General features: G+C 37.6%; 1 protein-coding gene across 1 annotated transcript in view; it reads right to left on the bottom strand.

The window, feature by feature from the left end:
• Window positions 1-1859: 1859 nt before the first annotated feature.
• Window positions 1860-21105, bottom strand: part of LOC117394705 (lysophosphatidylcholine acyltransferase 1) — an 86475-nt gene continuing 67229 nt past the window's right edge. The window contains exons 6-14 of the mRNA XM_033993186.3: window positions 20891-20949; window positions 18643-18677; window positions 18015-18069; window positions 16989-17071; window positions 16490-16615; window positions 13947-14100; window positions 10263-10361; window positions 8176-8317; window positions 1860-4513 (exon numbers count right to left, since the gene is read on the bottom strand). Coding sequence (XP_033849077.1) covers window positions 4326-4513; window positions 8176-8317; window positions 10263-10361; window positions 13947-14100; window positions 16490-16615; window positions 16989-17071; window positions 18015-18069; window positions 18643-18677; window positions 20891-20949 — 941 coding nt within the window. The 3' untranslated portion in view covers window positions 1860-4325. The remainder of the gene's footprint in view (window positions 4514-8175; window positions 8318-10262; window positions 10362-13946; window positions 14101-16489; window positions 16616-16988; window positions 17072-18014; window positions 18070-18642; window positions 18678-20890; window positions 20950-21105) is intronic.

Raw genomic sequence — 21105 nt, 5'->3', positions numbered from 1 at the left:
CATTCATGTTTGCATCTTTTTATTATAGTCACATTGATAAGTTAAATCATAGCAGTCATGATGAAACAGTTCAAGGTAGCTTGATCAAGGACTCCTTTTAAATACATTGAAAAGAAAAATACTGCATCAGTCTACTACACAACAACCATCAGAAAGGCAAGTAATCACTCTGTCATGATGAGTTTACAATGGACCTTTCTTCTTTAGCTCAGTGTAGGACACAGCAGCGAGCAGGCAACAGCAGAATAAAGAAGATCTCACAGTTTTTATTACCCTTTTAAAAACAGCAAGAGAATGAAAGCTTGTTCCCATGAGGTATTTAAAGAAAATAGACGCCACAAATGTATACAAAACACCCGAAGGAGATGGATTTTATTTGAATGCCCCCTACATGTCAGATTGGGATATTTATTTTGCCCGTAGAGTCTCATAAGAATATAAAATCAGCTACAATGAAATACAGAAATATTACGATTACCTGTTTTTATAGCGCAAATCTGGTCTCCATAGCAACTTGTGATTCACAGTTGATAACTGGCTAGCCAGTTCACGAGTCCCTTTTTCTGGTATTTACAAACAAGGAAAACGTATTCAAGAACTGCAAATGGGAAAGAACCCACTCCAATATAGTTTACCCATCAGTGCAGAAAGTAGAAAGCACCACGCCCAGCATAGTTCACCATGCCCAGATTAGTCCCCCCCCCACCCCCCCCCACCCAAACCCTTCTGCATTCTATTATGTGCACTGTGTTTACTGTAATGCAAAACTTACAAGGACATCTTTCACTGGTACTAAATACTGCGTTCAAGATGATTAGTATTTTTGAAAGTCTATAATAAAAAATAAAAAATAAACATTTCTTCTGCAAAAACAGACAAGTCATTGCCAAAATGCTCCCTAATGCTCCCTAGACCAATTAATTGATTTACTTTAAGAAATTGTTAGGTATTGGATTTCTGAACATACAACATTCCAATCCATATCCTTCTGAAACAAGAAATGACACAACTGCTCATATGTGCCAGCACAAACAGTACATAACATATCACTGCCTGGGAATCAAAAGGTGGTATGGGGTAGTTAAGACATTTACATTCTGATAAACGATTTAAAGTAATATTGTCAGTCATCAACAGTCACAACGACACAGGCTGACTGCAAACAGCAGAATGTGTTTCAATGTCATTCATCCTTTGACACAGAGAAAAAAAAAAAAAAAAAAACCTGGATCGCAATAACATCATCTTTCTTATTGTCAGGCAAAAGTGAAGAAAACAAAAACTTCCCCTTGTTTCCTGCATTTTTTTTCAAATATTGTCTGGCATTTATAAAGTTGGTTTTGACTAAAATGTACAAAGAAGGGAATGTTCTATTACTGGATCACACTGGAAAACTTATTTTAAGATGCTCTTTAAAACCATCATGTACCATGAATAGGTTTCCCGGACCACGTCTCACAAACTGCAACACAATATTGAGATGCCAGGGTAAAGGTTACATTTACCTTTGTAAACTGTTGTGTTGTTTTCCAGCTTGTGCAACTACACTGAAATCACATAGTGACTTTGTCCCGCAGGACCCCACAAAAAAGCAAGTTTGCCGTTTGCAAAACGTGATCAGGAAACTGTCCAATGCCAGCCGTACGTTTTAGGGTTAAAATAATGAACTATACTGGAAACCACAAAATATCTTTACTTGTCCGAAGTCCACAATCTAATATCGTTACTATTTTTCAAGGAAACAGAGTATAGCCATTTTATTACGAGGGGAATGCTGGGTTACCAGGGCACAGTAGGGGGGGGGGGGGGGGGTGGGGGGGGGGACACACAAACAACATTTAACTCTCTCACTTTGAATGATGTTGATATGGAATGCAGCGAGTACACCTATGTTTATAATTGAATAGTTTTTTTTTTTTTTTTTTTAAAGAAGTGTATAGACTTACTAATACATAAATCACCAAGTCTCAGCACAGCTCTGCTTACCTGTGGAGTACAGATTGGAATCATGGCAGTGTACATGTATAACCATTAATTTATATTCATATTCACATAATGCCCTGTATATGGAATATCTGATATACATTACATTCTGGGGGAGTCATATCTTATAAGAAAGCAAAACAGAAGGAAAATATTGTATCTGCATTCTACAGTAAAAGTTTTGAGCCCACTATGTGTTTATAGTATCCCACTTTGGTTCAAATTTGTGCAATCTACACATGCAACCATACATTTTATGCATCCAAATTAGTATATAGAATGGTTTGTTAATAAAAGTGAAAAAAACTGTCAACGGCAGATGTTTTTTGGTAACTGTAATGTATCACTAAGATTTTCTGTACTTTTTAATATCTTATGCAAAATGAAAGTAGCTACCTACGGAAAAGCTCAGCCACAAGCTATGTAGCAAGGATCTGCATTTTCCCTTTTTTGGCTCTCCATGGTAAACAAAACACCACCACCCACTCCCCCAGAAATAACAACAATAAAAAAAACACAGCATTCTGAAGCAGAGCTTAAACAAGCTAACTAAACAGTAAATTCCACTGCCACATCTATTAAACAATTATGATAAAGTACAGTCACTAAAAAAAAATGTACTAAAAGGTAAAGTCATTTGGGCAAACTTTTCGGCAACCCTGAACAAGCTTTACACTGTACTTTCTAAACTTGGCAAAGTTCTTTTTACAGGCTTCAATGCAATGCTCCAAGAGCAATGAAGCACAAAGGTCTTCATATTTATAAAGTTAGGAAACCGTTTGGATGATAACTCTTTGTTCTTTCGTGCTATAATAGCAAAATTATATTTACAACAGTTTGTTTCTTAATGATATTTTATTGAACTGATTTGATACTGTAAAGTCTGTGTTTTCTAGAATATATATTTGGGTTTGGTTGTGTGCGGCTTGGTTGGAAAGCAAATTTTAGGTGTTGACTTTCTTATTCATCCATTTCCAAATAAGTTTTGATATGGCAGTGCTAAGCAAAGTGTTTCTATGTAAATGTAAATAAAATGCCACTGTAACAATTTATTTTTGATCTGATTGTACAGTAAGCTGGACCGGGTGTGGAATGTGAGAGTGTTTTAGAGAATTTTAACTGGAATCTTAATTCTTACTGTAAGGCAAGAAGAACTTCGCAAGTGGAGCAGGTCAATGTGATGTCATGCTGCTGACAAATGCAAATACCACATTCAGGCTGAGAAATCAATGTGTATGTTAACAGAATGAGATCCACATATGTGAACAGTACATATCATGGAACCCCCCCCCCCCCCCCCAAAAAAAAACAACAACATTGGCCAGATTTTGGTCTTTGCTCATAACATATGTGTTTTTTTTTTGGTCCACTGAGGATTTTAATATTTAAAAGTTTCCTTCAAATTAAAATTAAGAATATAACTTCCAGTAGGTTTTAGCTTTAAAGCTTCACAGTTCAGCCAATTATCACATACATCCTGGTAAATGTGTATATATTGTATAGATATTAATTGTATTTGTGTTTTTCTAATGTATGTTTGACCTACCTTTCTCTCCACCCCTCCACCTTAACCCTTTAAATGTTTACTCTTTCACTGTTTGATTCCCTGAGCTCCATTTTAGACTGGCACACTTTTTTTGAGTAATCAGCAAATCACCATTCACACCAGGCTGCTTGCTCATGGAAATCTGACCAATCATGAGAACTAGTCAGTAACCAAAAACCATCAGTTATTAAAGGCCCTATGCTGTTACATTATAGTGTGTGCTAGAATGCCATTTTGTCAGACCCCTGTACATTAGCCTAATACTGTTTGAAATTAGCATTTCAAAACAATCCTACGCAAACCCTTTTTTGTTTTCAAAAGCTTCTTAAACTATAGTTACGCTAACACAAAAATAAACCTCTCACAAAATGAATACAATACTATAAATCACTAAACAAGGTGCACTAAACACAACAGGAGCTACACTCTCCCCCCCCCCCCCCCATTGATTTTTTGTTTTAAAACATGCAGTCTATATGTTACACTGTTCATAAAACAAAACAAAAAAAATAAATGCTTGGTTTGCTTTTAAGTGTACTTTTACAGATGAATCACATTCCCATTTCGTGGCTTTCAGATTCCTTTTTTTAAATACCATTTGAACAAAAAAAATGTTATACCAAGCGACAAGAAAAACAATTAGGAAATTATGATAAATACAAGGGTGGGGTTGGAGGGATTAGCATGTTCGCACACTTAAGTTATTCCCACATATGTCTGACTGACCATGTAGCACACTCTTGGCATAAGCCTTTTACTCTCACCAGGAGAGGAGACAGGCATGTTTTATAACCACTCAGTTAATTTTCTTCCGCAGCGGCCTCCTTTCCTCTTCGTATTGGTCCTCTGGGCTGAAGTCTGTGCAGAAGCCGTTTGCGATCGGGGCTGACGGGGTCTCTGCACTGCTTAGGAAACGTGTCTGGTCTGGGTAGAGATACTCCTCTGCAAAGTCAGGGTTTTGTTCTGCAAAGTCATTGAAGTCATCTGCAATCAGGAAATGAAGCCAATGAGGAATAAACAACTGATTAAATCAAGTACAGCTATGCTACATACAAAACAGCTGGTAAGCCCAACACCTGCATATCTCCTGAATATGTAAGCAAGTTCTAGATGCTTAATAAAACCCGAAATCTCTCTTTAACTAATAACTTACTTTGCATTTACTTCCCAAAAAGAAGATTTGTTAAAAAAAGGATGATTGGCATTACCTATATAATTGCTATGAATTTATTCTAATTTGAAACTAAACATATTCATTCATATGTGTTTTACAAGTGCACTGTACGTTTATATGGTCTGTGAACCGGATGCTTACAATATCCTAAAGGGCATATTGTAAGATTGCAACTATTGGTGTATTGCTCCGGTTTTTAGTATAGCATGTTTTAGATTCTTACATATAGCTGTGAAAGAAAGCACTTGGGGAGCACTTCACTAATTGAATTAATACATTTTTGAATGCCTACAGTAGGAGAATAATGCAGTTTAGGTAATTCTGCGCAGTTCTCCTGCTGTCAGCATTAAAAAAAGTAATTTAGAAAAGACTGAATATATTTTACTATTTTTGTGAGCTTTGTCGACTTCAGCTTGGATTTTGCTGTCTGACCAAATTTCTATCAGCGCTTCAGTTTCTCGCACTGTACAGTTCAGGGTTACCATTTAAACATATGGTAAACACATACGCTAAAACAACCTAAAAACATGTGCTATTAACTAGCTGAGCATCAACTAGTTTTCAGCCTTCATTTTTATCCTGGTAGGAAACTGATACAGTTTCTGATCAGGACAAAAAATGAAGGCTGAAAACTGTGATCATCCCAGCTTTCCCATGGTAATGTAGTTCTGAGACACTTTTTGTTTTTTGTTCTACTTGTTTTCTCAGAATATGAACTAAACTATGTGCAAAATGTTTACTTCCTAGTCAGGTTATCTTGTATAGTTCAGAAGGGAGACTACATCAAAACAAGGGCAACAACTCAGGTAAGACAGCCGTTAAATGTATTTTTCTAAAGGCTAGAAGTCTCAGAAACAAAATGTTAGAACTTGAAGCTACTACACTAACAAGGAACTACGATGTGATAGGTGTTACAGAAACTTGGTTATCCGAGAGGTGAATATAATATTAGTGGGTATACACTGTATAGGAAAGACAGGCAGGACAAAAGAGGCAGAGGGGTAGCGCTATACATCAAAAATAATCTTGAAGCCCAGGTGTTAAATCTGGAAGAAAAAAACAATGCAGAATCAACATGGGTCAAAATGATGGACAAAAATTCAAAGGGCATAATAATAGGGGCATGCTATAGACCGCCAAATTCAGGCATTACTAAGGGGGCTAAAACCAATTCCAAAAAGGATTTCCAATATTATAACAGCAAGAGAATACTTAAAGAGGAGGTAAATGTCTAAAGGTGCTTTCACACGAGGAGTTATGACAGTTCAGAACCGACACTGAAGCGGCTTATAGGTCTGTGTGAATTGCCTATACCACCACAGAACCGTCATATTTTATGCCGTCTCTGAACCACCTCGCGAGGTGGTTCAGAGACGGCACAGAACCGTCATAACTGCCTTTGTGAAATACCGCCACTGAAGTGCTATAGTGGGTGTGGTTTCAAAGTCAACATGCCACGTCACTATAGCGTAGGTAGGAAAGGGGCGTGCATGCAGTGCTTAATTTGTGCCGGGGCATAGCCCCGTAACCTCTGGACATGCACAGTCATAGTGCTGGTATCTGTAGTTAGAAATCTCAGAAAATGCTTTATTTTTAAAATCTCAACACAGTTGCATTAAGTCTGCAAGTTCTTGCGTGTTCGATAAAGACAGACAGTCTGCTACCATGTTTGTAGCCTACTTTAAATTAGTTTACGATTTCAGCTTGAATGCCTTTAAGTAAGATGACACTGGCTGCAACTCTATTCTCGTTTTTTATACACAAATAAGCTTACTTGATTTGAAAAACGTCATGAACGATACAAACAACTTCTTACACTACTTGGTTTGATTAAATGAGTAGTACACAACAAAATATGAAGGCTGAACATTAATTTCAACAAAGAACAACGGCATCTTTTTAATGAAAAAAATATATTGTAGCCTACTTCAATAGGAACATTGGCCTGCTATATTATATTAGCCCAAAACAATAAAATTAATAACAATCTGGTTCTCTTGCCTTTTTCAATGAATACAATTTAATTAATAGAGAATAAAAACATACTAAGTTAATAACTATCGAGCCTAAGTTTAATTTAATCATTTTTGTAATCTACCAGCGGCTTCTGTTGCATACACATCGCTGATAATAGTGCAAACCGTGGGTCAAACCAATGTTCATGTTGTCCTTCTGGAGTGCATCTGGATTCCTTTTAATTAGTTTGTTTTTTAAACCAAGTTTTTTAAACCAAGCTATTCATATTCTACATTAATGACTTAGATTCTGGTATGGTAAGCAAACTTCTTAAATTTGCAGATGACACAAAAATAGGAGGAATGGCAAACACTGTTGCAAAGGTCATTCAAAATGATCTAGACAGCATTCAGAACTGGCAAATGACATTTAATAGAGAAAAGTGTAAGGTACTGCACGCAGGCAGTAAAAATGTGCATTATGAATACCATATGGGAGATACTGAAATTGAAGGAGGAATCTATGAAAAAGACCTAGGAGTTTATGTTGACTCAGAAATATCTTCATCTAGACAATGTGGGGAAGCTATAAAAAAGGCCAACAAGATGCTCGGATATATAGTGAAAAGTGCTGAATTTAAATCAAGGGAAGTAATGTTAAAACTTTACAATGTATTAGTAAGACCTCATCTAGAATACTGTGTTCAGTTCTGGTCACCTCGCTACAAAAAAGATATTGCTGCTCTAGAATGAGTGCAGAGAAGAGCGACCAGAATTATTCTGGGTTTAAAAGACATGTCATATGCAGACAGGTTTAAAGAATTTAATCTATTCATTTTTGAACAAAAAAGACTATGCGGCGATCTGATTCAAGCATTCAAAATTCTAAAAAGTATTGACAATTTTGACCCAAGGGATTTTTTCGACCTGAAAAAAGAAACAAGGACCAGGGGTCACAAATGGAGATTAGATAAAGGTGCATTCAGAACAGAAAATAACTTTTTTACACAGAGAATTGTGAGGGTCTGGAACCAACTCCCCTGTAAATGTTGTTGAAGCTGACACCCTGGGATCCTTCAAGAAGCTGCTTGATGAGATTCTGGGATCAATAAGCTACTAACAACCAAAACGAGCAGGATGGGCCGAATGGCCTCCTCTCGTTTGTAAACTTTCTTATGTTCTTATGTTGAAAAGGACCAAGGTCCAGCAGTTGTTCACATTAAGATTTAGCAAGAGAACAAGACTTGGTGCGTTTACCAAATGGACCGAGACCACCTCTTTTGGTAGACTCGGTATGGCTTGTTTCTCAAGCGGACTTTGTTGTTCACACTTCACATCAAATGTACCGAGTGCGGACCAAACCCTCTAAACGGCCTCAGTGTGAATACAGCCTTAAATGCACACATTTCAACCAAGATACAAAAATTATTAGCAAAAAACAAAGGTAATACAGTGTTTTGTTAATTTCAGACCTATCAATAAACAATTCCAGGGCAATTTCATCTCATAATACTTACCGAAAGTGATTTTTCCTTTGTCCACATTATCAATTGCTCTAAACAAATCTGTTACATTCAGTTCTGATACTCCCAAGGCAGTCTTTAGAATGCAGGCTAAATGTTCTTCTAAAATCGTTCGATCTTGTTCTGACTCGTACATCTGTTTAAAAAAAAAAAAAAAAAAGCAAATAAACAGTTGTGCATGAGTAAAACATATCTGCTGTTAAATGATATTGATGATGGCATGGAAACAGCTAAAACTGGTTTGAGGTGTAGTGATTTATAACATTGTTACCTGATAAGATATCAGCTCTACAGGTATTTCCTGATTTATTTTTTTATCGGTAAAACAAAAACACATTTTTTCAAGGGGGTTCCTGAGTCGCGCATCCAGTAATGGCGCTCCACGTGGAGTGCAGGATGCTCTCTATAGTCTGGACGTCGCGAGTTCGAGTCCAGGCTATTCCACAGCCGACTGTGGACGGGAGCCCCCAGGGGGCGGCACACAATTGGCCGAGCGTCGCCCGGGGGGAGGGAGGGTTAGGTCAGCCAGGGTGTCCTCGGCTCACCGCGCACCAGCGACCCCTGTAGTCTGGCCGCGTGCCTGCGGGCTTGCCTGTAAGCTGCCTGAGAGCTGCGTTGTCCTCCGACGCTGTAGCTCTTGGGTGGCTGCATGGCGAGTCCGCAGTGTGAAAAAAAAGCAGTCGGCTGACGGCACACGCTTTGGAGGACAGTGTGTGTTCGTCTTCACCCTCCCGAGTCAGTGCAGGGGTGGTAGCGGTGAGCGGAGCTTAAATAATTAAGCCATTCTAAATTGGGAGAAAATAATAAAAATAATTGGCTATATTTATACAATAATTGACTATATTTATACAATAATTGACTATTTATACAAAAAAAAAAAAAAAACATTTTTCAAATGTAACAGAGCTTGGCTACGTACTTTAGAAGTAGTACCAGCAGCATGCCTAATGAGATCACAGAGTGACAAAGTTTAAGGACAGCAGCTTGTGTCCTAAGAGATAAAACTACTGTTGTAAATTTTAGCAAACTGTAAATGAAATTGTCAACAAGGTCTGTTTTTTGATAGAGACGTATGCACAGATTGACAAAATAAGGAAACTCTATAGAAATAGCGTACACACTCACATATGTTAAGCTGGGGCCAGTTTCACAAAGCACTGCTAGTACTTAGCAGGCTGCTAGCAAGCAAGCTATCTTATTTTTACCTGTTTAAAAAAATAGAGATTTTAAGATAGAACAATAAGGTTTAGTAGAGATCAACTTAGCAAGTCTATATGATTAAAAGACAAATTTGTTATTTTCTTTAATTAAAAAAATAAATAAAATATGGAAGAGAATTGGATTTAACAGACTGCTACCTAGAACTGGCCCCTGTTCTTTTTCAAAAGTATAACATTCTCAAAAGAAGTGCATGAGGAAGTAAAACAGTAGCGTGTGTACCATCTACTGGTCATTTACAGACAGAACATCACAAATAAAAAGAAAATACTGTATACAAAATTAATATCAGCACTATTCAACGTCTGTTCACTTTCTATGTCCATCAATATAAGAAGTTAATAATAATCCCAAGCCAAGGTGTTACAGTTGGCGCCGCTTTACGGATGCCTCGGAAGAAGTAAAAATATTCAGAATAAGCGGCTGTCCCAATTAAACGAGAGGCATTTGAGATGACCTTAGGACATACTTTTTTATTTCTACATGAAATGAAAAAGAATGAAATCACATCTTATCACAAGGCGAGGCACCTGCGATGTTGACACACCAACTTTCTTTGCAACAGCAGCCTGAGAAACCAAAGGAGACTCCAGCTTCTTCAAGAGTTCAACGTAGTTTACACAAGTCACAGCATAATCATGTACTCACTGCACTGTGCTATGCAAAACAGTCTTGCTCTGAAAAGCGATCTCCGATCATCATTTAAAAATACTGTATCACAATTAAATGAAGTGACGTCTCAATTAAACAACATAAATAGCACTGGGAAGAACCATTTACGCAGAAATCCAGATTATCAGTATCCCGATTAGGCGACACAGAGTATAACAAGATCAAGTTTTATTCAATGAAAATACACCTACCTTAAAGGCTAGTTGTATTGTTGCAAGAGTTTTAGAAGGTCTGCATACTACAGATAAGGCAATCACATACTCTCGGGCATCCATTGTACCATCCTCGTTCTGAAAGAAATTGAGAAAAAGTTACATTTTGCATATAGTATACATACCAATATATCAAACTAAGAATGACACTGTGAATAAAAGACTCAAATATCATTTACATAAAATTGACCTTACTGTACGGTTTCCTTTTTAATTTACAGTATAGTTTATATAAATTATATAAATTAACTACTTCAGGGTCTAGATGTTGGTTTGACTGGTACAATTAAAATGATTTATAATAGGGGTGGAACAAAGACCAGGAGTGGAAGGGCCAACTTTGGCCATCCTTGTTATAATTCACAATCAGCTAGGTGATCCACTGTGCCTCAAATGTTATTCCAGGAGGCTGTGTGGTCCAGTGGTTAAAGAAAAGGGCTTGTAACCAGAAGGTCCCCGGTTCAAATCCCACCTCAGCCACTGACTCATTGTGTGACCCTGAGCAAGTCACTTAACCTCCTTGTGCTCCGTCTTTTGGGTGAGATGTAATTGTAAGTGACTCTGCAGCTGATGCATAGTTCACACACCCTAGTCTCTGTAAGTCGCCTTGGATAAAGGCGTCTGCTAAATAAACAAACAAATAATTAAATTATTGATTTTCTTCTACTTATTCTGTTAATTTCATATGTTGATGCACGTATTTGAAAACACTTCGGCTATAAGAACACTTTGCTTGCTTCCCAAGGGGTGTTCTCTTAGCCGGAGACTACTGTATATGTGTGTCAAAAGGGTAGAGACTGACTGGCTGCCCTTTGCACTCGGGTCCAAACACCAGGGTGTTGGGGATCGAAGACAATCGGTCTGTAAAACATAGTGAAAGTATGGGGGGTCACCCATGCTGCAGCATTGCATATGTCAGAGACAGAAGCACCCTGGGATAATGGCCAAGAGGTTTGCGAGGAAGGTTTGGAATGAGGTTTGGAATGCAATATAATCATATCCTTCTCATGACTAACACTGCACTGCATGTGGTAGGGAGTGCTTTTACTATGATGAGCTAACACAGCAGTACACAACCACCTCCTCTTTGCTTTCTGTTAAGGTGGTTCTACACTGGAGGTAAGCGACGTGAGCAAATAATTTAGAAGTGACTGGACGTATGGATGAGTCTACACCACGAGCGAGCGACGAGAGCGGCCAGTCTGGGTGAAGCGAGCGACTCCACAGGAATAGAACTGTGTTCTATTTTTTTCCGTGCATTTTGGGGGCGACTAGAGTGAAATGGAACAATCAGAAGCCATGTCAGTAATATCAGTACTATCAGTAAACTTGACACAGGTCATAACACAAATATACGATAAACATGTATGGTGAGAAATTGATTCAGGAAGTGCAGCGGCAGCCTGTGCTCTATGATTGTTCATTACATTCATACAAAGACAACAGTAAAAAGGACAATGCCTGACAGAACATTCTGGGCATTACTAGTATGTCTGGTAAGTGACGCTGGAGAAGTATTGCAGCAGCACTGCGTCTGTCAGACGATGTTTGTACTAGCTGTCAATACAAAACTATGGCAAATGTATAGGGATAGGGTCACGTACAAGTTTCTGAACTTAAAACTTTCGCCTTAAAACGTGCTCACCTCCAGTGTAGAACCGCCTTCAAGGAGGAACCTCAGTTTTACATTTAATAAAAATAAAGGAACTTTCAAGAGTGCCACACACTACGCACTGTTATTGTGGAGGCTTGCCATGTTATTCTTAAACAGGATTCAAATGTATGACCTTCTGGCCTATAACACTTATTCACAGCAACTCTTGACTGTTATCACTTTTATGTATGGCAGAGTACAAACGATTCCACTATGTAACACAATTTTTGTTCCTGGGTAGTTAGTGTTATTTCCTAATTGCTTATGCCTCAAAAGTATAGAAAATGGCTATTATTCCCCACAAACTTTGCTTTTGTGACCAGGACAGTGATATTTTGAAATTTACCTATTTCCAATGAGAAAACGGGTGAATTTGTGTCTTTTCGTTCACATAAAGTCAGAAAAAAACAACATATGAATCCAAATTAACATGTGTTTATACTAAAGTAATACTAAAATGACTACAAAAGATTTAGAAGTGAGTAGTTTTTCGAGATTTACGATTATACTGTAAATCACTTTCACGAATCAGCCCCCAAATGTAGTCTCCCATCATGTTCTCGTTATACTGTCCTTGGTAGCGGCGTTCAAAGTCCAGTATATCCTGGTGGAAGCGCTCGCCTTGCTCCTCCGAGTACGCTCCCATGTTCTCCTTGAATTTATCAAGATGAGCATTAAGGATATGGACTTTGAGGGACATCCTACAGCCCATTGTGCCGTAGTTCTTCACCAGAGTCTCAACTAGCTCCACATAGTTTTCGGCCTTGTGATTGCCCAGGAAGCCCCGAACCACTGCGACAAAGCTGTTCCAAGCCGCTTTCTCCTTACTAGTGAGCTTCTTGGGGAATTCATTGCACTCCAGGATCTTCTTTATCTGTGGTCCGACGAAGGCACCGGCTTTGACCTTTGCCTCAGACAGCTTAGGGAAGAAGTCTTGAAGGTACTTGAAGGCTGCCGACTCCTTATCTAGAGCTCTGACAAATTGTTTCATAAGGCCCAATTTGATGTGCAGTAGTGGCATCAGCACCTTCCGGGGGTCCACCAGTGGCTCCCACTTGACGTTGTTCCTCCCCACAGAGAACTCGGTCCGCTGTGGCCAGTCCCGCCTGTGGTAGTGCGCCTTGGTGTCCCTGCTGTCCCAAAGGCAAAGATAGCAGGGAAACTTGGTAAAACTGCCTTGGAGACCCATCAGGAATGCCACCATTTTGAAGTCTCCTATAACCTTGATGCCATCTCAGAAAAATGCAGATATGTATCCACTTAGGCAGCTGGAACTAAACTGAACTGGTGGGCTTAAGGCCCCTGTATTTATACTACTATTTATATTACTGGAAAGTTCTAGAAGTTACTCCAGGTTTACTCAGCACTGAATCTATCTGGAATGTTCTGGAAAATAGGTAAATTTCAAAATATCACTGTCCTGGTCACAAAAGCAAAGTTTGTGGGGAATAATAGCCATTTTCTATACTTTTGAGGCATAAGCAATTAGGAAATAACACTTACTACCCAGGAACCAAAAAAAAATAAAAAATTGTTACATGGTGTTCTCATTACTTAGTGATATGAGACAGATGCCATTTATTTTGTGCAGTGCTTGTGATAAATCTCACATTTGTCAACAAGCAGTTTCACAGCAGATGGTGAACAGGGAAGCCAAACAAACCACCTAAAGTCATTTAAATATGTTTTTGATAGAGATTGTAATTTTTTGTAATAAAATGAATCGGAAATAATATCTGTACTTCTACTGGTTCAAATATCACAACATTTTAATATAACAAACTTGCAGGACACAAAGACACAGTAAGGCATATCCTCGATTCAAGTTTAATCAAATTTAATAAGACTTTCTCCAAATACGTGTAAAACTCTAAAGTTCATCCACTATATCCCATTGCCAGAGAAATTAATCCCTGTTGGGGATTATCAATATTTACCAACTTCAACTTGCATACATATCAGGAGTTTAAAAACAAAACAAAAAAAGTCTTTTCAAGTTGTTTTCTTACCTCATCAAATAGTGCGAACATATCTTTCAGAGTATCTGAGACTGTGAGATTTAAATAGGAGGCAAACCCCTCCAGGTCTAGCCTTTTCCCTTTGGTCTTTCTGGCTCTCTCGCTGTACTCCTCAAGGTCCTTTTCAACCTTCTCAGGCTTCAAGCTACAAAAGACAAAATAAGTTATTCCCAACCAAATGTGAACATGAATCAGGCAAGCAAGACAAAGAGGATAGGCATACTTCTTTTAGCATACAGTAGAAAGTGGTGGCCATCGTGACTACAGAATAACCTTACATTTTCTAGTCATTCTTAACATTAACTTGAATGATAACTTTTTAGAGCTGAGAACTTTTTTTTTTCATTTAGTGCCGTTATTAGTTTATTTTACCTCTGTTTTTTATCCCATATTTAAAATGTCAAATTGTGATCCCTCATTGCAGCAACTTCCCTCAACAGCTCAGGAGAACTAATGGGCAGTCAACCTTTGATGCCATGATCAAGACAATTGTTTTACACCCAGGAGCTCTACTGCAGATGTTGGTAATCTACCAACCCCTGGAGGACAAAGGCATGCCAGCAGGTGTCCACTTACGCTCTCCAAGTGCCTGCTGGAGTGGCAGGGCTGATGCAATGCTCCCTGTGGAATCCCCAGCAAAGAATGGTAACTTCCACATAGCTGGACGAGAAACCTGCAATATCCTGTCAGGCGGTCATGCCTTTACTAATTGAGCAAGTAAGGGACCCAGAGCTGATAAACATTACAATGATAACGAGTAGGGAGATAACGTTCCATTAGCCAGATTTGGGTTAAGGCATCATGTATTGAGCATAGGGAATATCCCAGCACAAGCCTCCACACCATTCAGAAGTTTTCTCTCAAACGTCCTTCAGGTGGACTGCACCAAATTCAGTGCATATAGGTACTGGGCTATTTTTCTCCTATATATAAAATGATTCCTAAACTAAACCTCTAAATCTAAAAGTCATTATTGAATCTCAGTCCTGAACCTGATCCCAAACGTACATGATCAGGGGAGACCCACTACTGAGCCACAAGTAGTATATTTAAAACATTGGAGTTTTTACAGTCTATACATCACATAGTTCGCAGTAGTAAATAACAATGTTAACCAAATTCAGTGGTTCAAACTGTTAATTTCAGCTACTAAATTAAAAAGAAAATATGATGGTAAAAAGAAGTTCCATATTTCATATATTTTATTTGATGGTAAAATGAAGATCCATATCTCTGCAGACAGTTTTTTTTTTTTTTTTTATTGTCAAACAGATGACCAAAGCCTTTAGTTATTTCTTTATCCAGCATCATTTAATTTATTAAGGCTGCCAAGATGTATGCTAAATAAGGTCCTTATACATCTGGTGTAAACAAACTACAGAGACTTGTCAAATAAAAAGATGCCCAATCTTATTTAATTATGTCTCTGTACTATCATTTTGTGTAAATTACAATGCTTTTTACTGGACACTAGATGGCAGACCATAGTAACTACAAAGGCCCACACAGGTCATTTAACAACAACCGAGTATGTTTTAGAAAACAATTCAGTATCATTAGCCAATAAGCTTCCAGCTCTAGCAGGCATTAATAGACAGTAGATGCCTGCTGGAACATCACCGCATTACCTTTGAATCAAATTTTAAATCGATCTGCACAAGTGCCGGCTTTTTCATTTTGACTTGCTTTAATGAAAGCTCAGTTCACATTTATTGGACAGCAAATGCTAACCAAAAATATAATTGGTCCAAATTAATGTTATTATCCACCAAAAACAGCCATTCAATACTTTTCACCAACAAAATCAACCAATCCTGTACCCAATCACAGACTGGCAGCTCGACTGGAGCTCAGACAGCATCTTTCAACAACAAACTGAGACAAGGACAATTCAGTAATATTGCTCCAATCGGATATTTGGCACTGTCCAGGCAACCTAAAGGCAGCTCTGACAAGTGACAACTATTTTCCTAAAACTTTGCTCAGCAGAAGGGTATCTGATGAATCATTGTTTTCTAATCGCAATAGTGCCCTCTCGAAGGCTCTACCTTGTGGAAGATGACCTTGACTTTTGTTAGCGCCCTTGCCTTTGGCTCAGGGAAGTCAACTACCACACGGTAGAGCAGTGGTTCCCATGAAGGCTCTCACAGGGCTTCCCAACCCTGGTCCTGGGGACCCCATTAGGCTCTCAATTACTTAACTAGACCTTTAATTGAACTAATAATTTGCTAAATTAGACCTTTTTAATTGTTCTCAGCTCCTAAAAAGTTGCAGATTTCAAGTTACTTATAAAATCTTATAGCTAACTTGAACTGTAAGAGTTGAAAACAAGTAATAAAATGTTGAGTAACAAACAAACAGACATTTGATTGCAAGGATGGAAAAAATATATACCGTAATTAACTCTTTAAAAAAAAAAGTTAACCAAACAACCAAATAAGGTATTAAAATCCAATTCGTAACTTTTCTTTTTTTTTTTTTTTAAACACAACCAAATAAACGCCCTCTGTTCCGGCCTCTCTAATTTCACTCACCTAAGTCTTCTGACAAGTTTGGCAAACTCCAGGAGGCACGTCTCAGCCGGAAGCTTCAGCTGGCCCTCGGCCATTGCTAGCTGGCAGTCCTCAAATGAGTAATCTGTAACTGGAACCTCCAAGGCCCTGACAGACACATCCATATATTTTACAATTAGAACAGCTGGCATCCACCACTAAAAAAAGAGGTACTTGGCATTTTAAACACATGGCTCTATAAAATAGCCCCCCCCACCCCCCACCACCACACACACAATTCCCCAAATCTGCTTTGCGACTTGTACCTATTCTATCTGTCAGAATCACTCTGCTTTGTTTCCTGTGTAATCATAACATTTGCACTACTAGGAATGACTTTGAAAGGAATAGGATTAGGTGCCAGCATGGTAAACTATGATTCGAATCCAATGTACCACTTACGCAATTCTGCAAACTGAGCTTAAAGTTCCATACTGCTTTTTTTTTTAACCTGATCTTCACATGCGTGTCACTTACTTACTTTGCCATCAAGCGTCTCACATTGTTGGCAAATAAAGCTGGATTCTTCTTTTCCTCGTCAGAGGGTGTATAGACTGGTAGGAACTGCATTTCGGAAAACAAATAACTAATTTAGACTTCCAGAGTACAAATATTTTAAAAACAGGACAGTGGTGTCAATTCAAGTGATCTTAACAGTGTTGGAGTTAAATACCCCCACCGTTTAAATATTGTATTAGGACCAAACCTGCAATTTTATTTAAATACACTCAAAAGACACAAACACTTGTTGGTTCTCTCCATTTCTTTTATGGTGTTATTCAGATCCATCACTGTTTAGATAAATTCAATAAACCCCCATATCACTATCTTGATCAACTGAAATCAAAATTTACAAAAAATAAAACAAAAAAATAAACTATTTAATATTGCTGGCCCCACAATTGTATTTGTTTATCATTTTCGTAATCCAAGTAATAAAATTAAGCTAGCCTTTTTATTTCATCAAATAAACAATTGTGTGCTGTAACTTGAAGCCATGGCTCCATACTCTTACATTTCATGGCTTTCACCAATGTATGTTGCACTTTCTGCGATACGATTTCAACATTTCTATTGTGTTTAGAATGTGACCTGGCATTGAGGGGGTAACTTTACCTTTTAAAGCTAATACTGTCTTTAGTTTTAGCTGAAAAAGCTATGAACAGTTGTGCTACAGTGTCCCTAATAAATGAAAGCACTATGTAGTAGTTTGTGTCACATTTTCTATGTTAGAGAGCTTAAACTAATCGTTAGATAATGAGCCGTGCTGGATTTAGATGTTCCTAAGAGAGCTAGCACTGTATTATTTTTTTCCCTACTGATTTTGCCTCCTCAGTAATCTTTTTAAATTTCCAGATCAAGGAAGATCAGGTTTGCATGGTTGTGTTTACAGAATATTATGTTTAATAAAATCAATCTCCCACTTACAGTAGAAGGTGTCTTATAATTTAAATTACTAAATATTCATGAAAAAGCAGAGCATTACTGTATTAAAACTCGGGCTTACCTCAATTTCCACAACATTATGTAACTGGCACAAAGTAAGCCATAGAATGTCGAACCTTAAAACACACAAAAATAAATGTTAGAACATGTAAATCATACAGGGTGGTTATAAAATCACTTCTTTGGACTACAAATGAAGGCTACCATTTGTCATGAAGTACTGTGTCTACTTATATAAAAAAAAATGCTGCATTCTGCATCATGACGCTTTAAGGCAGTTAGAGCGATAACATGGAAAGTATAAGCCTAAAGAGAAAGCACCTTTAAATGATTTTTTCTCAAATAATGAGCTTTATTCATAATTTTGAACAAATTCCCTAAGTGGCATACAACAGTGTCTCTATGGCCTATCATATATTAAACTGCATTTAAATTAGAGAAAACAGCATATACCCAAGCACAAGCACAACAAACACTGCAGTTCTTTATTGTAAACAAAGTCATAATAACCATGCTACTGTTTTTTTTTTTTTTTTTTTTTTTTTGTAATAACCTCTTGTGTACATTTTGTAAATAGACTAATTATGTGCAGGACTTTGTTTGTACTACGAGGTTGCTAACTTGCCAAGTTCTTCTGCGGTTCGTCTTCAAAAGGTTAGAAACTACAGTACCAGTAAACATCTACTTACGCTCCAGGCCCCTGCCATGTCCATGTGATTGTATCCTGAAATTAAAAAGTAGGAAGTTACAGGATTCTTGTAAATTTATAAATCCCTTAAAAGTGTGAGAGTTTATTTCGGCAGGAAGGTTATTTCAGGTAAACAAACAAAGAAACCATTTTCCAAATACATTTTAACAGTGTAAAGCTGTCTTTGTGAACATCGTAATTATTGGAGGAACATCAGTTAAGTGGCTCTTGAAAAATCACACATTTTGAAGAAAAAACTTTCAAGTTTTAATTTAAATCATTAGGCTGTCTTGCAAAATATAAAAATCGAATAAACCCTCCGCCCCCCACGAGAGAAGTCTCCCTGTTGAAAAAGACTGGAGAAAACATTACAGTTATTTAGCGAAGAGCACTTAATGAGAGATAACCTGTTCCACTTCCTTCACTTTTATACCAAATGGGTTTTGCTAAGAGAAGCATGTGACACTTTTGCATTACGCATTACCATAAAGACATTAAATTCAGAACCACGGCTAATTACCCGAGCACTCGCTCTTTGATTTTGAAAACTCAACTTTGTTTTTATTATAATCCATTCTTCATCATAATTAAACAGACAATTAGTATCTGTTACATCCATGTACGGAAATGTAAGTGTGACAGTAAAAATGATTTTTCTATATAAAAGGTACCGCCAAATCTTGTAACTCTCCATAACAAACTTGAATAGAAGATTAAGTAAATATATGTAAAAAGTGTGACATTACTTAGCTGCTCCATTATGTTCCAGAGATTGGCATAATAATCTCAAATACAATTACATAGACCAAGCCAAGACTAACAGACTGAGCTCGCCCCCCTACCTCCAAAATCCCTTTGCATTCTGTGTCCCAATCTGCTGCAAAAACAAAGCTAGATGATGCCCCTCTAAAGTCTAAACACATAAGAAACACTACTGCAATACACCCTACCACACTTTCTTCATGTTATTGCAATCATCCACTTTCTAAAGTTTATGGTTTTTCCTTCAGGAGAGTGTACATATTGCACTTTGAACTGACCTTCATAACCATGGGATGATCTTCTTTGATATAAGTACACATTTCACGAGCCTGTGATTGATTTTTATTGTAAGCATATTTGAAAAGGTGAACACCTGCACTTGAGGCAGAACTGGCACCAGGTGTTCAGCTGGAATAGCTTTCTGATATATTTTTGTAATATTCAAAAGATGCAGTCGTGGAATGCAAAATCACAATCCTGTCATGGTTTACAGAACTGCAACATTTGTGATTTCTGTGGAGTTTCCTTCCCAACCTTGTTTCTTATATTATCTGTTACAACTATCATTCACTGATAATCATCTTCATCGTTAATGTATTGCATGCAGTCCAGTTCCCCAAAATACATTTAGTAATTCATGTCGCTATAACCCACACACAGACATAAGGTGCATCAGATATGATTTTTTAAAGCAGGCGGTGTGAACAGGGTTTCTCCGTCATGGGTCGTGGAATACAGAAGGTGAAAGGTGCGCTTTGATTGGCTGAAAGATCCTGAGCAGTCTATAATACATTGTATTGCATTTATTAACTGCACTGATATATAAAGATGATTATCTGTTATGTCTATTACCCAATAGGTTACATTTTTTGTTATTTATACAAAATGGAAATAGTTTTGCTGCAGCTACTACAACCAAATTCAACAGCACACCCCTAAACCAATATGTCCTGTTCCTGTCTTTATTAAAGTAGCTAACTTTTGTAAAAACATAACACAAGGGAGCATCTATAGAGACACAGTAACACAGTATACTGGTTATGATATTGAATTAAATAAACTTATTTGCATGTTGCCTTGTTGTGTTCATATGCACTAATCATGAGTTTCAAATACATTTAGCATGTGGTCCTAACTAATTCAATTTATCTGTGTAAAATGTAGAACTTATGGCCAATTTGATTTTTTTTTTTTTTTACATCACAGTTATTGCTCCTCCACTGCAGTGTACAGGTATGTGCATGTCTTCTGCAAAGTGTGTTTATAGTGTCAGTGTTACCCACACGAGCAAAATCTATAAAACACTGCCATGCAAGTCACTCTCGCCTGGCTGAGAAATTCAAATCTGCTTGCGTGATCTAATCCAGCATTAATTTTTTTTGTTCCACCTGCCTATAGAAAACAGCAAGCCCTGTAAATCTGCATTGTTCTCTTAATAGATCTTGTGTGCACCTGCTCTGCAGTTTGTACTCTGGGGAGGCACTTACCATTTTGTTGGGATAACGGAGTACCACAGGCTGCACAGGGACTGCAGGAATAAATGCCCCTAAAGACAAAAATAAATAAATAAATAAATTACATCTTTTTCAAATGCCAACCATGAAAACAATCAAGTTTGTTAAAATAACAGTGCCTCAGCCCATAACTAGTGCAAGTAAACACAGTATTAATGAATAAAATGCCAATCCAACCTTAGAGTTAA

This window comes from Acipenser ruthenus, chromosome 3 (assembly GCF_902713425.1).
Source record: "Acipenser ruthenus chromosome 3, fAciRut3.2 maternal haplotype, whole genome shotgun sequence".
Lineage (NCBI taxonomy): Eukaryota > Metazoa > Chordata > Actinopteri > Acipenseriformes > Acipenseridae > Acipenser > Acipenser ruthenus.
Note: the sequence above shows the minus strand (reverse complement) of the source record. Positions and strands in the feature narration are given on the sequence as shown.